At 35.8% G+C, this 24,199-nt stretch overlaps 2 protein-coding genes across 2 annotated transcripts in view; one reads left to right on the forward strand and one right to left on the reverse strand.

Annotated features, from left to right (window-relative positions):
- The window catches only part of LOC131153597 (chaperone protein dnaJ C76, chloroplastic-like), a 45,983-nt gene extending 39,877 nt beyond the window's left edge, over positions 1-6,106 (forward strand). The window contains exons 3-4 of the mRNA XM_058106010.1: positions 5,036-5,222; positions 5,313-6,106. Of these exons, the coding sequence (XP_057961993.1) occupies positions 5,036-5,222; positions 5,313-5,963 (838 nt within the window). The 3' untranslated portion in view covers positions 5,964-6,106. The remainder of the gene's footprint in view (positions 1-5,035; positions 5,223-5,312) is intronic.
- Positions 6,107-19,873: 13,767 nt separating this feature from the next.
- LOC131153359 (pentatricopeptide repeat-containing protein At5g08305) lies at positions 19,874-21,753 on the reverse strand. Its single transcript, XM_058105626.1, has one exon. The coding sequence runs from the start codon at positions 21,565-21,567 to the stop codon at positions 19,939-19,941; it is 1,629 nt and encodes a 542-aa protein (XP_057961609.1). The 5' UTR covers positions 21,568-21,753; the 3' UTR covers positions 19,874-19,938.
- Between the last annotated feature and the right edge of the window lie 2,446 nt (positions 21,754-24,199).

Genomic DNA, 24,199 nt, shown 5'->3' on the forward strand with positions numbered 1-24,199 from the left:
CCTGGATTATTCCAGAATTTTGACGAGAGAAGTTTTTTTCTCCATTTTTGTAAATTCTTCTCTTATCAATGAAATCTCTTCTTTTGTTATTAAAAAAAAAAAAAAACCGTAGAATTAGCCCAGAATTTGACCTTGAAGCCCCACAAAAACATGCTGACTCACTAGAACTCGGAAATTGAGGTTTGGAGTTAGTCTGGACAAAAATGGGTATCAACAGTCTTCATATATATGGATTGAGGCCAATAGAAGCCCCTTTGGTAAAGCTTAGTGGCAGAGGAGTCAATTCATACAGATACATCACTTTAAAAGTCACTATTGGGGCAAAGCTAATATGGACGATGATGCTGGTAGACTTCCTTATGTTGAAGATAAGCTTCATCAATAATGTGCACTTGTGAAGGTCAAGCTTGAATTTGATGAAGATTCTGACCACTAGGCACCATCTTATGTTAAAAATTCCCTACAAATGGTGGAGTTAGAGAGGTATGTGGGGAACAATATACAACTCAAGTGCACGTGGACAAGCTAAAAAAGGGAAGATTGAGGTTCTCTTAATAGAAAAACTGAATGCTTCGGAGGAATGATCTTCTTCTTTTTTTTTTTTTTTAAGAAGGGTGGCACCTCCATTTATTTATTGATAAACCCTCACTTTTGGCGGAAGAATACCGTGATTACAAGACAATCAATGGGAGAAATAAAAGACAAAACTTTAAAGGCCTCCCAAAAAACAACACCAACATCCAACCAAAATAGGATTACAAGTCCAAACAAAACAAAACAAAATAAGGACCTACAAAACGAACAAAAGATATCAATGAATGGGGTTGATCTAGGTATAACAAAGTGGAAAAATGATGACATCTTTGCTTGGTCAGCCTTAAACATGTTTGGGGTTGATCTGACAGTAGTGGTTCATAAACTCAATATGGATCCTACAACTAACCAGTTAGAAGAAAAGGAACCATGAACATGTGTGAAGCAAGAAAACCAAGGTATCAATGAGGAAGTGTACCTATATTGATGGTCAACAAGGCTAATTGGAAGTGGCAAATTTGCATTGGATTCACTAGCCTGAACAAGATGAACCCAAGAGCAACTACGCTCTACCATGAATTAAACTACTAGATTACATCAAGTCAAGTCAAAAGATGCTCCCCTTCTATAAACACTTCTTCTAAATATAAAGAGTCAAATGCAGCCATCACACCTGGAGAGGATCTCATTCATTATTTAATAGGGTATCTATTGTTACAAGGCCATGCTTTTCAGCCTCCGGAGTACTAGATTGGCCGACCAACATTAGTAAATTAACCAGAACATGAAGTTTGTATAGATGACATGCTTATCAAAATCAAGGATGCTGCAAAACTTATCACTAATCTAAATATGTTTTTTAATCTGCAAGCAACACAAGATGAAACTAAATCCAATAAAATACACTGTTGTTGTCTTCTCTAGAAAATTCTAGGGCTTAATGATAACCAATATGGGGACAAAAACCAACCTAAACAGGACACAGGCACTGGTGGAGATGGTTCCTCTAATCAGTAAGTTGACAAATTAACTAGAAGAGTTGTCGCACTGAGTCAACTTGTTTCCGAGTCGATTGAAATTGACAATTCTTCTCAGCATTATGAAATGTCACGGAGTTCATATGGAATATAAGCAGCCAGCAAGCCTTTGCAGATCTTAAGATATACTTGAGTTTACCACCTCTATTCAGAAAACACAAAGTTGGAGATGAGATTTACTTATATTTGTCTGTCTAAGCAAGAAATAAGCTCAATATTAATATGAGAAGAGATGAAGGTACAACTGTAAAAAAAAATGTAGACAGAGAACAAGTTTTCTTTTCAATCAAGTGATAGAGAAGAAAGATAGGCTCACATACATTGTAACATAGTTAAATGAAGTCCTACGTACATACATGTAAGAAAAAAAGGTTCCCACTAAGTTGGCATCTCAGTAAACATAAGGGACTATGAGGTGGTAGATTTCTATGCACAGTTTGTTAATTGTCCACCAAACTAGTTCCAGATCAGATGTCAGCCGATGCACACAACAAGAAGAAAAACATAGGTGCTACTTTAAAACCATGGTCGATTTTTGCCTTTCATCAAGCAGTCAAATTTCTGCTCTGAGCATTAAGCAAACTAAAGAAGAAATTTGAATCGTGTACCCTAGATAGGTAATTAATGCTGCTAAAATTTGATATGCCTCAAGCTTGATCCTTGGATCACTTGGAGCTCGGCAACCAGTTTTTCTCTTCATGTTATCACAAAAGCAAATGGCACTTGGGAGGTGCAGGTGGACTTCAAGAGCCCTTTTTGATGCCTAAGTCAGTCGTTTGTTAATGTTTATGCAATCATAGGAAGTTTGTAATTTTCCACTTGAGATAATCGTACATTGGTTATATAGATGGGCGATCTTGTTAGTTAGAGAATTAAACTGAATCATATTCTGTAACAAATAATTATAATTGACTCATCATTATGTTTGTCAATAATTACGATTAAGGGCTTTAGCCACGTGAAACTCTCATCTATTTTTTTGAGCTTGCTTGGCAGTAATAACCAAATTTATTCCTCATCGATTGCCCCCACTTCCATGTCCAAGCTGGAAGTTGGATATTGAAGTTGTTGGAGGGTACAAACCATGAATGCTTCACTTAGGTTGAAAGTGGAAGGTTGGAAATAAGTGTTCACTGTTCACCAACTCTTTTTACCCTTAAGTCAAAACACCACCCTCAAATCAATAGTAGGAGCTGAGAATATATCTTTATCAGTTTTTTAGTTCTTTCATCAGGAGTACATAGGAAGTTGGAAAAGGACTTCATCACTCTTAAAACGAGATGCCACCCTTATATCACAAGTAGAAACTAAGATCAAGTCCTTACCAGCTTCTTTACTCTTAGATCGATACATAACAATGTGTTGTGTGTGCTTACATGTCAACCTGAGCTAACTTGAGGTTGGATTTATTTGAGCTTGGGCTAAGCTAACTTAAGTGTGAGACTGATTTAATTTGAGGTTGGGCCAAGCTGACTAGAGGCCAAACTAATTTGAGGTTAGTCAATCTGACACAAAATCAAGCATATTTGAGGTTGGGCTAAGGCCAAGCTGATGGAATATTCGTTGTGAGGCAGATGCTCCGTGAATATTGGAGTGATTAACTTTCGCCATTTTATATCCTCCAATACTGTGGGCATGCTAGCTGGCTTCAGAAGAGTTCCCTAAATTAAATTCTGTAAGGGAAGGTTATGCTAACTTGGCTGACATGTTAATTGCTAGGTTGACCTTGCTGGCCTATCAATTGCTATGTTGACAATTTAAATTAAATTTTATAGGGCTAATTAATTTAAATTCACTATCCAAAACTCAAACATTAAGCTAATTAATTTTCATGTGTTGGGCTAAAAAGGAAAAACCATGCACTGAGCTAATTCAGAAAAAAATGTGTTTTAGCTAATTAATTTGAAGTGAGTCAGGCTAATTAATCTAAAATTGCTAGGCTAATTAATTTAAAATAAATCAAGATGAAAATTGTGCATCAAGCTAATTAATTTAAAATTTATAGGCTAATTATTCCTATGCCTAGTTTTAGATTGTTCATCATCTTGCCATCTCAAGCATGATCATTTTCTAACATTTCCCTGGAACACCATTTTGTTTGTTTGGGAGGGTGTCTGCTTGAAGCTATACTAGAGAGCTTGATTTTAGCAAGTGTGTTTGCTGTGATTCATTGGAAACTAATTATAATCATTTTACACAGATGCCACCAATTGAAGTTGATGCCTAAGTTAGCCAACTTGTTTGTTGGGAGTGCATGAGCTTCAGTTTGAGAGTGTTATACTTATACCTTGGTTAATATATATGGATGACCATGTTAATTATAAGGATTTAATTAAATTGAAATTAATAGAGTGGTTTGTCTTGATTCTTGGAAACTATCATTTCCACAGATTCCATCAACTGATGTTGATGCCTTAGTTAAACAACTTGTTAATATTTGTGCAATTGTTGGGAATGCGTGAGCTTCAGTTTGAGATGAGTATATTTTGGTTTAAATATATGGATGACCATGCTGATTATAAGAATTTAACTAAATTGAATTTAATTAGCTATTATGTTCATTATAATTGTCCATTGCTAATAATTACAATTGACTTGTCATTATTTTTGTCAAAATTTTTTACATATTAAAGGAGCTGGCCAGGTAAAACTCTTCATCTGGTCTTTGAGCTTGCTAGGCAGTGGCTACCAAATTATTTCTCATCCGGTAATATAAACCAATAGACCTTTCCAATAAGCATAAAAAAGAATCCAGACTTAATTTTTTATAAATATGAAACAAGATTGTACAAGTTTAAATGTCTTAATAATTAGTTCATGTCTTAAGAATTTTTTTTTTTTTTTTTAAATGCCTGTTTATTTTCATGAGAGAATTAATCTAGAGCCCACTATCACATATAACCATTTCAACCCATTTATTTTATTTTTTTGAAGATTTTTAATTGTAGAAAAGAAAATGTCTGGTGACCGTTTGAATCTTTTAGAATAAGGAATAAAAATGCTCTACTCAATTGCTAAAAAATAAAAATAAGAAAGGAAGTTCAGCAATTGTTTATATTGAAATGTTTGAATTTCTTCAGCACGTACCTTTCATGTTACCTTGATTATTAATACTTGATTCTTTTGATAACTTCTTTTTTCTTGAACTTATTTTTGGAGCAAGGTGTGAATGAAATATGAACTGTAAAGAAATGTAATAGACTGAAAGAAATATAATAAAAAACACTCACTTATACAAAAATTTGTATTGTTCTATTTCATAAGAAAAATGATAAAATTAAATTAAGCAGGGCGAAATTTGTACTGAAATTGTGATTCATCATGTATTTCATGTCACAGATTAATAAAAATTTTTATAACACATGATTTTCCTTTTTAAGTTATTACATCTTACATTAATGATCATTCTACTCCTAGCTTCTTTGTCTATTCCATGCTAACCAGCGTAACCTTGATATATGTAGGATTGTGGAAAGGTCGGATTTGGCAGCCTTAGAATTCCTAATGTCAAAGCAACCACGAGGCAATGTAAGAGTCGGTGCAAACAATGCAGCAGGCACAGGTATATCCAATATATATGTTCACGCAAAGAAATTCCAAAACAGATTCCAAGACACCATGGACAAAGCTTCTAGAAAGCAGTTTGCCTGGGTTAGTTCCCCAGCCATGCACATCCTTTCTCCTAATTAAATTAAACCTGTCAAATTAATGACCCAAACCTAACTCATAATTTCATGTCAGGATACAGACCCCCAGAGGGAAGCAAGAATGTCAGCTGTTCAAGCCATCAGATCAATCTCAAGATGGTTGTACTGGCAGTCACCCAATATAAGTACAGGAGGTGTTACGACAGATCAAACTTGCCGTGGTCTACAACACATTCAAAGAAAATCACATGTACCCAACGTTGAAAAATTACGGGAAGCTGCTGCCAATAGAAAACAGGTGAGAGAAAAAGCAAACAAGCTAACCAGTCGAACCCCATCTGGTGATATATGCAGGGATGAGTATTGGACTCCGCCAGTTCTTTCTCTTCCTGTCACAGTTGGAAACAGTTCTGGCTCTAGTAGTTCTGCCACGAAGTCTTCACCTAGTACAAAACACAAAGAGGCATCAATATATGAAGCTTATATGGTGAGTGAGAAGAATCCTGTGAGCCCCTTGGTATGGGGACTTGCCATGGGGATGGCGACGATTGCAACTGGTATAGCTCGATTGCAAGTCGGAGAAGGAGCGGTGGAGGGATTGAAAGAGCATGTGGGAGGGTCATTGGCATTGGAGATTGTTAATAGCTCTTGGTTGCAGGTTATTTTGGCTGGCGTTCCTTGGTATCTCATTGCAGTGGTGATGGTGGAGATCATAACAAAAGCCCTGTGGAGGAGGGATGTATGAGAAATAGGGATGGCCCTGAACTCTGATCTGTATGGTACATAATAAGATAGATTTGAATCAAATGTATTTGTATAGAAGTAAGATTTTATAGATGATATAGTTGTGAGGATATGTTGAAAATAGAAATAAATTAACTCAGCAAATATTTGAATTGAATGACATAAAAACACACTAGCTGTAGGTATGAAAGGAATTCATTTCTTCATGTATAGAATAAATGCTTGCAACAGTTTGTACATTCTTGCTTTCGGATCTATTTGTAATAACATTTCTTAATGTATGATTTAAAATCTACTAATTGCAAAGATTAATAGATCCAAACATTAATATAATATTCTGAAATTGTCATTTAAAAAAAAAAAAGTTTTCATTTTCTATTTTTAGTTTTTTTAAAAATAGTCCCTCCACGGCTCCTCCCACTAAATTAAGCATGTATATCTCTTAAATGGGTACAAATACTAATAATATCTTGTGAGTATTTCTAAAGAGCAAAAAGGGAGATCGTTATATAAAATGAGAAATACTTGTAAGGGACCGACTATTTACATAAGATTTAAAAATCCCTAATTATGATATGTTGTATTAGCATTTGCAGCCACACAAGTGAGATATATGATTTTGTGTGAAGCCTAATAATGTAGATCCTGGAATTATTTTCGTTGAGATTTATGCAAACCTTCTTTGAGGTTTTTTGAAAGGACTTAAAACCACTCTTGACATTTTAAATCTTCCATGACCTCCCTTAAAATTTGATTTTGTGGTCACTTATAACACTTATATTATTTTCCATCAAATAAAAAAGTGACAAAATGCATTGGCCTTTCCTATTGTTTGCCAACATTGCGGTGTTCAATGCAATGCCAATGGACAGACATCAACATTAATAGTATACCAATATTATGTATGGTTTGTACTTATGTGCTAGATCTTAATCAAGTCCAAAGAATCACACTTGGTTGTTGTAAAGAGAATTTGAAGATATTTGAAATTGACACATTAAACCTAGGATTAATGTATCCTAAACACACTTAATTCAATTTATATTGATACACTAGTGCTAACGCTGGATGTTAAGTGGATAGAAAAAGTAGTAGTGGTACATGCTAATTTTTTGGACTGTCTAATTGTTTGGCCAAGTAGAAAATAAAACTCAGCTACTCTTAGTATTTCTAAAGTTGACTATCTGATTGTAGGAAATTGTGTGTACAAATTCTGTGAATGATGAATTAGTTGAATTATTAATAATAACTTGAAATTGGAATATTTGCATATATTCATTGTGTGATAATTTTAGTGCTATTTGTCTCTCAAAAATCCTAGTAATCGCTCTCAAACTAAACATATTGCTATTCACCACTTCTTGAAAGAGCATGTTTCTAATGGAAATATTATATTAGACTATATTTTTAATAATCTGAAAAAAGAATTAATTAATTAAAAAAAGTAATTAATTAATTAAATAATTGAGTAATTAAATAAAATAATAAATTTTATATATATATAAAATCCCCTTGTCCTTTTCTCTCATCTCCATCTTCTTCTTTCATTCTCCTTGCCTATCCCCCTTGCAAGATAAAGTCTCCTTTCTGTTTGTCTTGTTGCTTGCATTTAATGCAAGTATTCTTCTTTCCATGCAAATACTCCTCATCTCTCCTTTCCTCATATAAAGACAAAACCAATCCCTCCCCCTAACGTGATTTCTCCTTCTTTTTTTTTTATCAAATGGGTAAATGTATTGATCAACTGTATATATACAACTACTCTGAACATACCCAGGTCAACCAAATACAAGTGTGATAATCTGAATATGCATCCAAAACAATACATCAAAACTCGGGCATACTCGAGGGCCAAAATGACCAATCAAGATAGAATGTGCCCAAAATATTACAAGAGCATCAACATGCTCTACAATATCAAACTGAGTACATATCAAATTTATCAAAAACCGTCCAATAGATATGTCTTTGGATTACTTTAATTAATTCCATAGGGGATAATACTTAGTTTTCAAATCTTTTCCTATTTCTAAAGTGCCAAATAAAGTATACCGTGGTAGCTAATCAAATCCTTCTTCCAGTTGAATGAAACCCCTTACCTCTCTCTTCTTTGTGTAACCATTTCACCGCAGCCTTAATCGTACTCATTGCTCTTTTAATTCTCAACCACTTCCTTATGCTTTCCCAAACCTCAGCTGAGTATTTACACCTGAAGAAAAGGTGGTCTTGAGTCTCTACATCCTCCATACAGAATGTGCATCTCTGATCTATCCCATCTACTGGTAGTATATCATAATTTGGAAGCTTACCTTTCCAACCAAGCCATAGGCAAAATGCATGTTTCGGTGTATTCCCATTATCCCATCTAATTGATTTCTCCTTGCTTGCATTAAAGCAAGTCTCTTCCTCCATGAATGCATGCATCCCTCCCCCTTTTAATTTATTATTAAATCCTATTCTTTCCCCTCGCATACAAGATGCCCATACAAGACGAAATACTCACCCACTTGCATTAAAGCTTTCCCACGTGCAAGACAAATCAACTCCTCCCCCTAACATATATTTATTAACCTCAATCCTATCTTCCCCGGTCATGCATATCTTCATGCAAGTTGCGTAATCCACATGCAACTAATTTCTAAAATGCCCTTCTCTAATTTCCTTTTAAATAGGATAAGATTTAAGTCCATTTTCATGAGAAATTTCAAAGAGAAAATTGAAAAAAAAAAAAATGAGAAAAAAGATTTAGTGATAGACGAAGAATTTTTGATACAGTAAAAATTCTCACTCTTCCAATCTTTTTCAACTCACTTTAGGAATTTATTATTTTATCGCATTAGATGAATGTATCAAGGTAAGTGAGTTAGATTATGTCAGATTTTTCATAAACATACTTGATTTAAATTAAATATATGAATTTAATTATATATATTTTATTTAAATATATACTTAAGTTAAATTAAAATATGTACTTTTGATCATACACGTTTTTTATTAAATATACCTGAGTATATTTTGTTAAGAAATATTATAAATTTTCTTAGGTAATTTATAAAATTATAATAATGATTAGCATGCAAATTGTGTGGCGTGAGCTTATCTTATTGCATAAATGAACAAGTATGAAATTTTTACGATATTATATTTATTACATGTTTTATTGCGAATAATGATGAGATTTTAATACTAGTTTTAGATTAAAAAATGATGAGATTTTTATGATACTATTTTATTGCATAAATTATAATTGTATGTTTTAAGAACCCTGATGACTCGAATGTGATTAATATTCGGTACCATAGCTTACAGAGAATTATGAGTGTAACCACACTGTTGTGTAAGTGTTGGTGGATGATAGTGGATTTCTCTTAAGTGCACACCAAGTTCTGGACCAAGACTTAATAAGGAAAATCTTACTTACAAATGATGTTACAATTTGATTAAGTTTGGTTAGCCAACCAATTAAATCCAATCTTTGAACCGCACAACCTAGTCATGAGGTTAAACATGACACCCACAGGCTAAAAGGAGTTTTTTATACATATTTATATATTTATGTGATTAGGACCATTTATTAGGCCTAAATAATTATTTGAAGGAAAAGTATGTATATATACATGACCCTATTTAAAAGGCCTACATGATGATTTATAGTGAAGGAAAATATACACATATATGTGAACAGTTAAATTATTAAATGAATTTTTACACTGTAAATCTCATCTTAGCCACACACTGATAATAAGCTGGTCTTTACTTACTGAGCGTCGTCTCACTCCAACTATTATTTCACATTACAGATAGCTATGTAGGACGTACTGGAAATCAGACATAACGAGCATCTGGGCGAGATTAGAGAATGTAGTTTAGAATAAATGTTTGTATGATACTAATTAAAAATGTTCCTATATTTCACATAATGTAAATATTGTTATTAAAGATACCCATGTAAATACGATTGATTAGTACTCTGGTGTATAATATTCGAGGTTATATTTAATTTTGCTGCTTATATTAATTAATTCATGAAAAATCGCACCCTCGGACCCAATTGGAGTTCGGGGTGTCACAATTATTGTATTAGAGCCTAGGATATAGGTTCTGTAGACTTTAAGAGTAATTTTTTTCTAGAGTATAGGTATGAACTATGATAAGGGTAGGAATGGGTATGTTAAGGATATTTTTAACCTATTATTTTGATACGCTGTAATTTATGATTCTAAAATAACTTTTGTCTCTTTTTCTTCAGAATGGACCCCATAGATAACAACATAAATGCTGAAGGAAGTAATAATAATATGGGGGCTTTCAAAGAAAAAGACATTAATTCTACTACGGTGCTATGTGAGGTAGCCTAGTAGGTTATGACAGAAATTCTACGGAGCTCTAGGGGATAGAATTGTCCACCCATTGATGAGGATTGTACAATTGAACAGTTTACCCACATGAATCCCCCAACTTTTGAAGGAAGAGCTGATCCAATCGTTGCAGAAATTTGGATCAAAAAAATGGAGTTACTGAAAGTCCTTTGTTGTACGCCACTTTCAAAACGGCTGGCGAGGCCAAATGTTGGTGGAATTCCATCTGGAACAAAGGTCAAAACTAGCAACCCTTACATGGGAATGCTTCAAGAAGATCTTCTTTGAATGATATTTCCTCACTTCCACTAGATATGCCAAGGCAAAAGAGTTTAAAAATTTAATCCAAGGGAACTTGATCATTCATCAATATGCGGCAAAGTTTATTGAGCTATCTCGACTCACCTCTTACTTAATTCTAGATGAATCAAAGAAGGCTCAAAAATTTGAAGAAGGTTGGAGTCTGAGGATTTATGAACAGGTGGTGGCGTTTCAAATCAAAGACTTCTCCAAGTTGGTAAACAAAGCAACGATAAAGGGAAAAAGTCTACGAAGAAGTGCGGAACTATTCAACCAGAGAAAGAGGCCCATGCTTCCAGGGTTTCCCTTTGGTACAAGTCAAGCTCCTTGGAAGAGAAACAATAATAATGTGGGCTAGAGACAACCAATGGTGAATCAAACTTATCAAAATAATCCACCAAGCTCCCTTTGTCCTAAATGCAATAAAAGACATTGGGGTGAATGCCGGGGTGGGTTAATTATCTGCTATCGATGCGGTAAATCCGGCCACATTGCACGAGACTATCATGTGCCGCTGAATAATGCATCCACCTTTTATCAATACAAGGGAAACAATTAGGCACCTCGAGGCAACTATTAAAAGAACACCGCGTAGGCACGTGTCTATTCTCTTACTCCAGAAGATGCAGAAAATGCTAGTGATGTGGTAACAGGTAATATTTCTATATTTTCGAAAAAACAATTGTATTATTTGATTCTAGAGCAACGCATTCCTTTATATCTATGGAGTATGTTAAAATGTACGAGGTAAGAACTCAACCATTAAATGCTGAATTATCTGTGGTTACACAAACGGGGACCTCGATAGTATGTAGAAAGATTATTAAAGGTTATCCAATTTGTATTCAGGAAAGAATGTTATCTGCTAATTTAGTAGTATTTAATATGCATGGGTTTGATGTAATTCTAGAGATGGACTGGCTAGTTTCCAACTATGCTAGTATATATTGTCATAAGAAAAAGTGGTGTTCAGACCTCTAGGAGAGTAAGAGTACAAATTTGTTGGATCATGTGTGCGCTCCTCACCATAAATAGGCTTCTCTTGGATGGATGTCAAGGGTACCTACCATCTATAAAGGAAACACCAAAGGAAGAACTAAATCTTAAGGATATCCCAATAGTGAGGGAATTCTCAAATGTATTTCTTGAGGACTTACTTGGGTTACCTTCCGATCGCAAAATTGAGTTTGCTATTGATCTACTTCCAGGAACTGCACTGATCTCTAAAACTTCATACAGAATAGCCCCATCATAATTAAAAAAATTGAAGGAGTAGTTACAAGAGTTGTTAGACAAGGGTTTCATTAGACCCAGTGTATCACCATGGGGAGCAACGATACTATTCGTTAAAAAGAAAGATGGGTCGATGAGAATATGTATTGATTATCGGGGAATAAATAAGGTGACGATTAAGAACAGGTACCCACTACCCCGCATTGATGACTTCTTTGATCAATTCCAAGGAACACAAGTCTTTTCTAAGATCGATCTCCGATTAGGTTACCATCAAGTAAAAATCAAGTTAGAGGATGTTCCAAAGACCACATTCCGAACTAGATATGGTCACTAAGAATTTTTTTTTTCATGCTATTCAGATTCACTAATGCTCCTACTGCATTTATGGATCTTATGAACAGGCTCTTTCATGAATATCTAGATCAATTTGTGGTGGTTTTATTGATGATATCTTGATTTATTCGAAGAGTCCCAAAGAACATAATAACCATTTGAAGCTAGTACTCCAAGTGCTAAGAGAAAAGAAACTCTATGTCAAACTTAAGTGAAAGTTGAGGTGTAGTCCCAAGAGGAGGGGGTGAATTGAGTTTAAAAATTTTCTTTAAAATATTTTTATGAATTCTTAAACTCTTTTAATTCTTTCAATGGATTCTTAACTTTTTGTTAATTTAGCAATCACACAAAAACTTAGTTCTTTTTATTCAGTCCACAACCACATAATTAAACAAAAACTTAATTAACCAATCAACCAACCAAACCAATCAACCATAATATATTCAACCAAGATATGAGATTAAGCTCTTATACAAGTTTTAGCTTTTAGAGCTCTGTGTATGTTTGTAAGCTCTGTAAATAATGACATTTGATTCAAAGCAAACCATAACTCAAATTCCCAATTAACTCAGAATTTAAATAAACTTCTAGTTAATTTGTCTTTGGGTGTTAATCAATCAACGTACTCACTTTGAGGTTTCCGTAAAGATATTGATCAACCAAAGTACTCCCATTCAGTTTCCAAAATCCCAAAACCAAATTAATCTTTAGTTTTTATGATTAAGAAACTTAAATCATCCACGCAGTTAATATATGCTGAAAATTAAAAAGTGTAAGGGAACGAGAGAGTGAGACCACGGTTTTTACGAGATTCGGCTTATCCCCAGCCTACGTCCTCGCCTTTAGCCAATACCACCAAAGGATTTCACTATACCTGTTCCTTTCCAGACAGAACAAAACCATTACAAGCGATACCCTATGCTCAAACACTCCTTCACTAAGTTAGAGCAACGCCTCTCCAAACGATACCCCACACTTGGGCACTCCTTTAATAGGCTAGAGTAATCACCTCTCCAAGCGATACCCCACGCTCGGTCAATGATCCAACAACCTGGAATCGTCAAAAACACTGCAAGAATACAAGATAATCGTTGCGTACAAGAACACTCTCTCAAAGAGCAGATTAGTACAAATTCAGCACTATATACTTCAATATTTAAAATTTTGAATGGGAGTAGTATGAGCCAAATAGGTTTTGAAAATTTTGAGAGAATTTTGGTTTAATGATTTTGCTAATCCACCCTTAATTTTGCAAATGAGCTTGTATATATAGGCATAGGAAAAATTATGACCGTTGGGGACTTAATGAGCGTTATTAAAAAAGTTTTAAGTCTGTTTAAAGAAAATAACCCCATTTAACCACATTAACCTTAGTAAAAAAAAAAATAAACGATCCGAGAGTTTTCGAGTGCTTGACCCAAGGTTTGGGTGCCTGAATAGACACAGTGCAAAAGGTGTTGTTTGAGGTTCGGGTGCTCAAAAATGGGTTCGGTTTTCTGACCGAGGTGATTCCCCAAAAACACCGCGATTCGAGTTCCCGGTCCAACATTCGGTTGACTGAACTCAAGAGTTTGGTCGCCCGAGGCTAGTTTGAACGCTAAGGTTTGGGGGCCCAGGTTGGTGAAAAGTAACCTAACATAGGTTTGATCGACTGAGGAAGATGTGTACAATATGGTTCGGTTTGCCGAATGCAGGTCAACATGTTGACCCATCCACGGTTCGGTCGCCTGAGGTGTTTTGAACACCACAGGTTCAGTCGCCCGACCTCTCACAAATTTTGCATTTATGTTCATTTTTACTTCAATTAATTCCCCTAATATGTTAAGTGATTTTGGGGACATCTTTTGTGCTAGTTCTAGGACCTAGGGTCTTTCTAAGGTCTTTTGAGGACATCGAAAAAATTTGGCGTTGGTCGACCGGGTGATCCCTAAGGTCTTTCTAAGGTCTTGAGCTTATAGTCCTACATGCATGATATGCAGATTATTACTGACCTTTTCTTAATTAAAATTATAGACCCAAACAGAAATTACAACAAATAAATATGTCGAGGTGTTCCTTTTCTTCAAGTTACTGCATGCTATCAATGTGTTCCAGCTTAGTATGATCCCACACACAAACTTAAAAGTCATCAAATACCAGAGTATTTGTCATTATCATAATTGAGAATGACCCATAGGGTCAACATGGTCCCAACTTACGGCCCGAGTGTTATTGTAGGGACATCTATGTACCTGATATACTTCTTAATAGATATATATACGCATCGGAAAACATAAACATCCATCAAACTATTACTAGAGTTCTAACTTTCTGATAGATACATACAACTATTCTAACATCCATATACAATACTGTATGATACTCGACGCATCCTTGAGTCTTACAACATTTTACAAGTTCTAAAAACCTATAACATAACTTACAAAATTGAGCTCGTGGAGACGCTCACTCAAAACAGATTGCTACCCTGCCCCAGTCCTTGCTAATCTCAACCTCGATAAGAACCTGAAAAGACAGTTTGTATGATAGGGTGAGACACCTCTTGTAAAGGACGATTAAGCTAATAACAGTGTGTGGCCAGCTTGCTTTAAGTGTTTAACAAAAACATAAACATATATAATCATCGTTTCCATAATTGTAAAATATGTACCCCGTTTTCATCATATGAACAACCCCATAGTATATAACAACAATTACATAAATGTACAGATATTCAAGATAGGACACGCCCTCAAACTCTATACCATGTATAAATCCCCACAATCTGGGTTGACCGCCCCTAGTGTCTCAACACAGCTCGGGTACACGATCAAGAGGCAAACTCACACTAAGACCACCCCTACTATCTCAATACAGTTTGGGTTCACATAGATCAAGAGTATGGTACCCTTACTGGCAACGGACTCGTGCCTACACTATTAGTCCCCAGGGTTCCTAAAGCATATCGTGCAATTTAAGCAATTTAAACACTCTTTTGAAATCATTTCACAAAACACATCATTACATGAAATCTAATTCGTAGCCCATCAAATAAACTTCCTGCATTTTCACAACAGTTCCAATTTTTCACAACATCAACACCTGCCACACAGTTTTCCACATTCGAAAACAACCCGAAAGTAAATATAAATAGTTAATATCACAGTAAATGTTTTAAACAAAGAAAACAACATTTCCAATCGGTGAAAAGGTCCGGAATGACAAGTACAATATTCTAAAAATATAACATTTCAATTTAACCAATTGGTTTTGAAAATAAAGCCGATTTATCGAACCGAGGCCCGAAAATCCTAAAACCGCCATAACTCGATATCTAAGAGTTATTTCAATATTTCAATCGATTTATATTGTATAAATCACTATATTAAAATAACCCCCTTACTTGCATGTGAATTGAAGTCCAAAATGACCCGGAACTCAAGCCCTAACTTTTCGAACCCTGTACCTAAACGGTTCAAAACAACAACACGAAAACCCTGAAACCTAATACTTGAAGAACAACACTTCAGTATAATCTCGTATACTACAGATCTACTGGACCAAAAGCAAAAATCGAACCTTACCTCGATTTTTGGGAAAAACTTAGAAATCTCCGAAATGAAATTTTGATCTGTAGGACCTGTAGAGATTCCTTCCCTAATCCACGTAGCGACGTTGGACCTAACTTAACCTTTAAGTAATCAAAATAAATATCTCCTCCAAGATATTTATATATAAATATCTCAAAATATCTTCTCCAAAATATCTCCTCCAAAATATCTCTTTATTTATTATATATATATATATATATATATATATATATATATATTGTGAGGGGGGGCCTTTTAAAGGCAACCTCATTTTGCTCCTTGTTTGTCATCATCTTAAAGAAGGAGATTGTTGGCCTATCTAAGTTTCATCTCGTTTTGATAATGATAAATCAAGGCATCTAATTGTGCTATTAAGTATGTTCATAGGAATTAAGATTTTTAAGCACAATAAAGAGATGCAAAATGGAAGCCATGAAGCATACAAGACTATGTTATTTAGCTATGAACATGGAGCTTATAAGGACCAAGCTTGAAGACTATGGCTATGATCATGGAGCTCATGAAGTCCAAGCTTGAAGACTTAAAAGAATTTTTCTTATGTATATTGCTAATAGGACCTATGTGAGTATACTATCATTGATTATATGAAGAAACTCATAGGTGACCTTAGTTGGACCCTAGGCATTCTATAATTTCATGAAAATTATTTTATAAATGTGCAAAAATTATTTTAAAGTGTTAAAATCATTTTTGGAATGAAAAACTAAGGGTCTTGAGGTTTAGGAAGTTCATGCGACTGAAGCAAAGCATTTAGTCGACCGAATTGCCACTAGAAGTGCACAATATGAATTCTAGGCAATTTGGGCAACCGAACCATAAAGGTCGGGTGATTGAGTTGCTACTGAATTTTGGAAATTCCAGCTCTGGAAACTCAGGCAACCGAACACAGAGCGACCGAATCTAGAAGTCAATTGATCGTAAATCTCTACTGAATTTTGTGATTTTCATCTCTAGAGAATTCAGACAACCAAATCCCAATTCGAGCGACCGAGTTGGCGGGATTCAAGCCATAACGGCTAAAAAACAACTAGTTTTGAAAGCAATAAATTATTTTTGAAAGCCCAATGGTCATAAAACGGCTAGTTCATTATCTTGCCTATAAATACAAGTTTCTAAACTTGTTTTAAAAGGAGGAGAAAAGATTGGATTTGATTTGTATTATTATTGGTATCACTTATACTTGAATCCAAGCTTTTGATCTTTGTTGAAAGATCTTGTCAAGCACTTTGCAAATTCTTTGTTCATCTTTCAAGTGCTCACCTTCTAGTTACTCTTTGAGCTTCATTCGTAATCATATTGAGAGTGTATTAGCTTGCCATTTTTTTTGTACTAATCCATTCAAATTTAGAGCATTCTTTGTATATCAATTTCTAATGATTCCACTTGTAAAGGCATCTTTGCCTATTGAAGGAGAGAGACATTTTTGCCTAGTGAAGAAGAAAGGCATCTCCGCCTATTGAAGGAGAGAGACAACTTTGCCTAAGTAAAGGAGAGAGGCATCTCCGCCTATTGAAGGAGAGAGACAGCTTTGCCTAAGTAAAGGAGAGAGGCATCTCCGCCTATTGAAGGAGAGAGGTTTTCTCCACCTATAAAAGGAGTGTTTAGTGGAATCCTCAAGTGTGTTACTTGAGGTAAGGACGTAGGCACGGATAGCCGAACCTTATAAAAATACGGTGTTATTCTCTCTTCCTTTAACTCTTTAAATTTGAGCATCTTTACATTCATATATATATATAGTGAATATTGATATCATTTGCGTTGTTAGATCACTTGCTTGAAATCGTAGCAAAAATCGTTTAAGTACTTGCATAAATTTTTAAATATCCAATTTACCCCCCTCCCCTTTTGAGATTACACCTCAACTCACACCACATACCCCCAATGTTGTCATATGTCAAGTAACAACCACATTGGCAGTTGGTGGTTGATAGTTATTTTTTAACTTGATTTTTTAAAACTCAAATTCAATCTCCCTTCCATTGGAAATCTATAAAAGGGCCTATTGGGAGAGAGATTGGATCATGTCCAAGTAGGGGCAATAATAGGATTTCCAAATATTTTCATGGGGGTCAAAAGGAGACTTGTTGAAAAAGAAAAAGGAGAAAAAACTGCAAATTTCTCCTTTTGTTTGGGTATTTGGGGAGTGAATTAAAGTAAGGGTATCCTCCACTTTCTCTAACCATCTACTTTATTCATTTGCATTTATTTTATGAGTTTTTGTGTATTGAAGCATATTGATGTTTCCTTGTATGTTTATGTTCAATGCTTAATGATTTTAAAAATTGTATGACATGTTTTTATCTTGATTGCATAGAAAACCCATCTTTGAAAGTCAAAATAGCATGTTTATGTGGATGTTTGCTTGCAGGTAGTTGATCAGCTCATTCAGGCAATTGACCACCCCCCTGCTGTTTGAAAAAGTAATCATTGGCAACTTTTTTTTTTTATTTTCTCTATAATTTAAAGTGTTTTTGGATTTCTACAATCAGTATAGTACATTTGCTTTGATTTAAATATCATTTTACTAGAAGTTTTCATGGTTTCTCTATAATTAAAAAAAAAAACAATTTTTTTTTATCAAAAAATGATTTCATGCAAAATTTTCACAAAAGCTTTCATGCTTTTGTAAAGTTTTCAAAATATTTTTGGAGTTATACATTCATGATGTGACTTTTGGATGTTTTACAACTTTCAAGCAAAATTTCAAGGTGGGTTTGTGGTTCTGTCTCTCTAAAAATCTATACTTTCTAAAGTTAGATTTTATGATTTTCCTTTTAAAGAAATCAAAACATCCTTTTAAAAAATTTAATTTTTTAATGAACCATTCATGATGCCGCTATTGAATGGATTAGAAAGCCTCTTTTCTAAAAGATAAAAGGAGAGTTTTCAAGTTGAGTTTTATGATTTTTCTCCCAAAGAAACCAAATCGTTCAAATTCAAGAGTTTTCACAAAAACAATTCAAAAAATGTTTTTAAAATTGAAATTTAAAATATTTCTTAGGAACTATAGATTACTTGATTTTGAGGATATACAGGCAGTCTAATTTGTATATCTAACCATACCAAATAAAAAATCAAAAGGTCACTTTCTTCTGTTCTTTATTTTTCTAATTTATGCATATTTATATATTCATTTTGAATAGACAATAAGTTGTAAGATTTTCATGAGGTTAAGTCCTCTCTATGGATCCTATAAAATCCTTTCCAAAGGAGTTAAGGATTGGAAAATTTTTGAAACAAATAAACAAAAGAAAAAGAATTTGAAGAGGAGCAATCTCTGCAAGTGGTCGACTGTATGATCCTACAATACGATTTTTCAAATGTTTTCATGTTTTGAGCATTTTTTTCAAAAAGAAAAAATTCTTTTTAAAAAGGGGAACTACACACACATACTTAAGATAAGTATGATAAGTATTCATAGAATTGGTACTTTGGAGTGCTAATTCTTTAAATTCCAATAAAAATAAATTACCTTCCCAATTCAAAAAATTACTCCTCAACCTAGTCTCTTTTCAAAGAAGTTTTTTTTTTTCTTTTTCTTTTCAAAACTAAAATAAAATAATTGCTTTCTAGATAAATAGACAAGTTAGAGAACCAATGATTTGATTGTCTATATTTGCTCGGTTCGTAAACAGTCATTAAAATGCTGACAATCAAAATAGGTTTCCTAAACTTGATGTCGACAATATGCAAAGCATTAATTTCACATAGTAGCCTCCAGAAAGGATAGAGCAAGTTTTGAACTTCGTATAAGTTAATCAAATTAAATAATATCATAATATAATTAATTAATTATATATGCATGTTGGTCTTTCTAGCATGTGTTGTCAATAAACTTAATGCGATTATAATTTTATTCATTTGGTAAAAAGACAAGTGGATTTAGCGTTAACAATAAAACCATAAAGTACCTCCTTTATAAAAAATGCTACATTTACCAATTTTCCAAAATTTATATAGGAAGTTAGAAAGTATAATTTTTTTAAAAAAATTATTTTTCTGAGTTGGAAATTTGAAAATAAGTTATAAGTTTTTAAAAAACTAAAAATAGAAAATGAAGACAATTTTCCACAATTGAACATATCCTAAATATCTTTAAAAATGTTATTGTAAACAAATTAATATATTTGAATTTGAACCAAAAAGAGGAGAATGCAACTCAAATATTTCCCACAATGTACAAACAACATTCTTCAAGTTCATAATTAGCATCCAATTTCATTTGTCTATCAATAGAGTTTAGCATCATATAGATTTCTTTAGATTGACAATGTGTTTTATCGTGAGCTATGAATCTATGAAGGGTTCTAGATATCTCCACAAAACTACACCCAGGAGACTTCTTCACCCCTCTACTCTCCATGGTTTCTCGCATTGTTTTTGCATCATCCCACCGTTTGACAACAGCATAAACGTTTGATAAACCAATATATCGACCATCGTGATTGGGCTCCAACTCGATAAGCTTCTTCCCGACTATTTCTGCAAGATCTAATCTTCCTCGATTTAGACACCCATTCAATAAAGCACCTAACATGGAAGCAGTTGGTTCTATTGGCAATTGACATATAAATTGGTATGCCTGGCCCAAGCAACCTGCTCGAGAGAGAACATCAACCAGGCAAGCATAATGCTCACTCTTAGGAGTCATGCCATGCTTAGAAAGGGACTCAAAAAAATACCAAGCTTCCTTCACCAGTCCCCCATGGGCACAAGCACATAACAAGCATAAGTATGTGATTTCATCCGGAATTATACCCATTATTTGCATTTCTGTATACAAGTCAAGTGACTCTTTAACCAATCCATGAGTTGCAAGTCCCCCAATTACTGCATTCCAAATTAAAACATCGGATTGTTTACCTGAAACCCCACGAAACACAACCAGAGCCTCCTCTATTGCCCCACACTTGGCATACATATCCACGAGGGATGTGCGCAAAACCAAAGTTAATGGCAATCCGTTCTCCATCATGTAATGATGCATCATCCTACCTTGCTCAAGTGCACCAAGGTGGGCACAAGCACACAACACACTCACCATAGTCACCTCATTAGCCTTTGATCCTAGAGCCTGCATTTGTTGAAAGACTGCCAATGCCTCCCTATAATCCCCATCTTTGACATACCCATCAATCAAAGAGCTCCATGATACCACATCCCGCTCTGGCATTAATTCAAATACTTCCCGCGCCAAACTTAAGTCTCCAAACTTTGCATAAGCATCCAACATGGCATTCCACGAAACCAAGTTCCTATTAGGCATTTCATCAAACACCTTACATGCATAAACTAAGGCCCCGCATGTACCGTACGCATGAACCAAGGAATTCCGAACAAACCGATCAAACTCATACCCACTTTTCACAACGTGGCCGTGTACAGCCACTGCAAGCCGAACGTCCAACAAGTGCGCAGATGCCTTCACAAGAAAGGGGTATGTTAAGTGATCGGGTGAGAACCCAACGCGTAACATTTCAACAAAAACTGAAACTGCTTTGTTGGGCTTCTTGCTTTTTGAGTAGCCCCTAATAACGGTGTTCCAATTAAAGACTGTTGGATTCGATAGTTGAAGGAAAACACGACATGAGTAATCCATGTCGCCTGAATCAGATGTTGCAGCGAAGGAAAGAATTCTTGATGCAAAAGAATCATTCTGAAAGAGGCCAAAAGTGATAACCGGAGCGTGAATTTGTCGCAGCTCGAACATTGATTTGCAACTATCAAGGAGAGTGATTAGTGTGCGAGTTAGGTTGGCATTTCCAACCAGCGGCAAAACATTCGACATTGACGAGGTGGAACTTTGGCAGGAAAAGGAAAAAGAAAGGATTTGGAGTTAGTTTCTGCAAATCCCTCGTTTGGCTTGGGCGTGGGCAAGAACTATGGCCGCGTGCATCCATCGATTGGCTCGAAAATCATTATATGTGACTCATCATGGATTGGAGATGATTCCGAAGACATCGAGCTCAATAAATTATTTGAAGATGGACTATCCATCAACATATTTAATCAAATAATTTATTAACATGCTTATCTTTTCTCTTTTTAGCCTTTGTTTTCTTGTATTATCTTTTTAAAGTTGGTTCATTTTGTCCTCGTAGAAAATCAAAACCTATTTTGATCCTTGAGAATATTGTTGATTACAATGAAAGCACTTTGTCTAACCTTGTGTCATGGGCTAAGCTTGTTCAGGGCATTATGCTTGCCTATGACTGCTTATCTCGTGTGTTTGGGATGGGTTTCCATCATGTAAATACTAGTGTAGGGTTATTTTCTAGTATTTCTTTCATTGTAAGCCAAATAAGGCAGTATGACTCCTCGGTCACTTTGATGTTTCCTAGTGCTAGAGTGAGAATGACCTAGAAAGCTCTTTAGGGGAGGGTGAGTGTTCATCAATTATTGTAAAACTCACTAGCAATTGTCAACGTGCTTAGCCTACTTGCCTCCCTCGCTAAGTACAACATGTCAACGGAGGATTTGTTAATGAATTACGTTTGCTTCAATATTTACTGCTTGGTTGCCACGGCTTTCATGAATTGATTATTATTTCCGCTGCTATCTGATTGAATGTTAATGAAAGTGCTTCGTGGATGAATGTTGGTAAACAAAAGGTTGGCTAGTTAAGTAAGAGTGCTTTAGCTAGCGCCGCACGGCCCTTCACAACGGTGTGAAAAAGGCGGACCGTGACATTTGGTATCAGAGCCCAAGTCGGTGACACTTGGTGAGAGCCCAAGGTTGAGTTGCTACGTGAATTCGATTGCCTTCGTTGTTGGATTTGGGAAGCTTTGGTAAGTGACCATGGCACCAAACACTGCTGAGAGGATTAGCGTGCTGGAAGCACAGGTTGAAGAGTCAACCAACACTATGGCCGCGGAGGTGGCCCAGATGAGAGAACTTGTTGATGAAGTGAGGGGATCACAAAAACATCAAGCAGGTTTGATAGGAGACATGTCAGAGGACTTTCGCCACACTGTGGAAACTTTGCAAGCCCGGATGGCAGATCTGGTTGCAAAGGTAAATGTGATGGTTCTTGCTATGGGGAACTCCAACACTTCGGGAGTTAGCAAAACCAAGGTGCCAGAACCCAGGACGTATGGGGGTGCCCGAGATGCCAAGGAGTTAGAGAACTTCTTGTTTGATGTGGAGCAGTACTTTCGCGTTGTGAGGATGGCCTCAGAACAGGCAAAGGTGGATACTGCGACCATGTACTTGGTTGGTGATGCCAAACTGTGGTGGCGTACCAAGTACCGAGAAATTGAAAATGGAAACTGTGTGATTGATAGTTGGGCAGACTTGAGGAGAGAGCTCAAGGCCCAATTCTTTCCTGAAAACGTTGAGTATAATGTAAGGAGAAAACTGAGAGATCTCAAGCATACAGGGTCAATCAGTGAATATGTGAAACAATTTTCTGCTTTAATGTTGGGTATTCGGGATATGTCGGAGAAGGACAAGTCGTTCTATTTTCTAGAGGGGATGAAACCGTGGGCAAGAACTGAACTTCATAGGCAAAGGGTTCAAGACTTGTCAACTACACAAGCGGCTGCAGAACGCTTGACAGACTACGCTGGTGATGAGACCACTTCGTCCAAACGGTTTGGCGGAGAGGGAAACGGTGGAAAGTCTTTCAAGAATGGCAAACCCAAGAGTGGGGGAGCCGACTCTAAATCATCAACCTCACAGGAAGCTTCGTCGTCTCAAGGGTTCAACACACCCAATGGAAAGGGGAAGAGTAAAATTGAGTGTTTCTTGTGTCGGGGTCCTCATAGAGTTTTTGAGTGCCCTCACAAAGCATCACTTAATGCCTTACAAGCTTCCATTGTAGAACAGGCAGTGGAAGACGATGGGGAAGAGGATGATGCCCCTAGGGTGGGTTCAGTGCGGTTAGTGAACGCATTGGAAAAGCAGGCAAAAACACCAAAAGTTACACGAGCAAAAGGGATAATGTTTGTGGACTTGAGGATAAATGGGAAGAGTACTCGCGCTATGGTGGATACGGGAGCTACTCATAATTTTGTTTCGCAGTTGGAAGCAGGAAGACTCAACTTATCCTTAGAGAAGGATACAGGACGCGTGAAAGCAGTTAACTCTGTAGCCAAGCCTACTCTGGGAGTAGCCAAGCAAGTGGCTATAAAGCTTGGACAGTGGGAAGGTCATGCGAATTTCACAGCGGTGCCATTGGATGACTATCCAGTCATTCTAGGAATGGAGTTCCTAATGGGGACGAGGGCAGTGCTGATGCCTTCGGCTGGTTCCTTATGTCTAATGGGAGATCACTCGTGCATGGTGCAAGTCGTTGCAACGAAAGGAGACGAAGGGAAGTCCCTTTCAGCCATACAGCTCAATGAAGGATTGGGTCAGGGTGAGCAGACACGTCTAGCCACGGTGGTGGTAGACAAAGAAGTAGGCCAAGAGCTGGAGCC

This window comes from Malania oleifera, chromosome 4, assembly GCF_029873635.1.
Source record: "Malania oleifera isolate guangnan ecotype guangnan chromosome 4, ASM2987363v1, whole genome shotgun sequence".
Taxonomy (NCBI): domain Eukaryota; kingdom Viridiplantae; phylum Streptophyta; class Magnoliopsida; order Santalales; family Ximeniaceae; genus Malania; species Malania oleifera.

What these genes read in the sequence shown, in the direction of transcription:
- LOC131153359 (XM_058105626.1), bottom strand. Translation starts at nt 21,567, where the DNA reads ATGTCGAATGTTTTGCCGCTGGTTGGAAATGCCAACCTAACTCGCACA.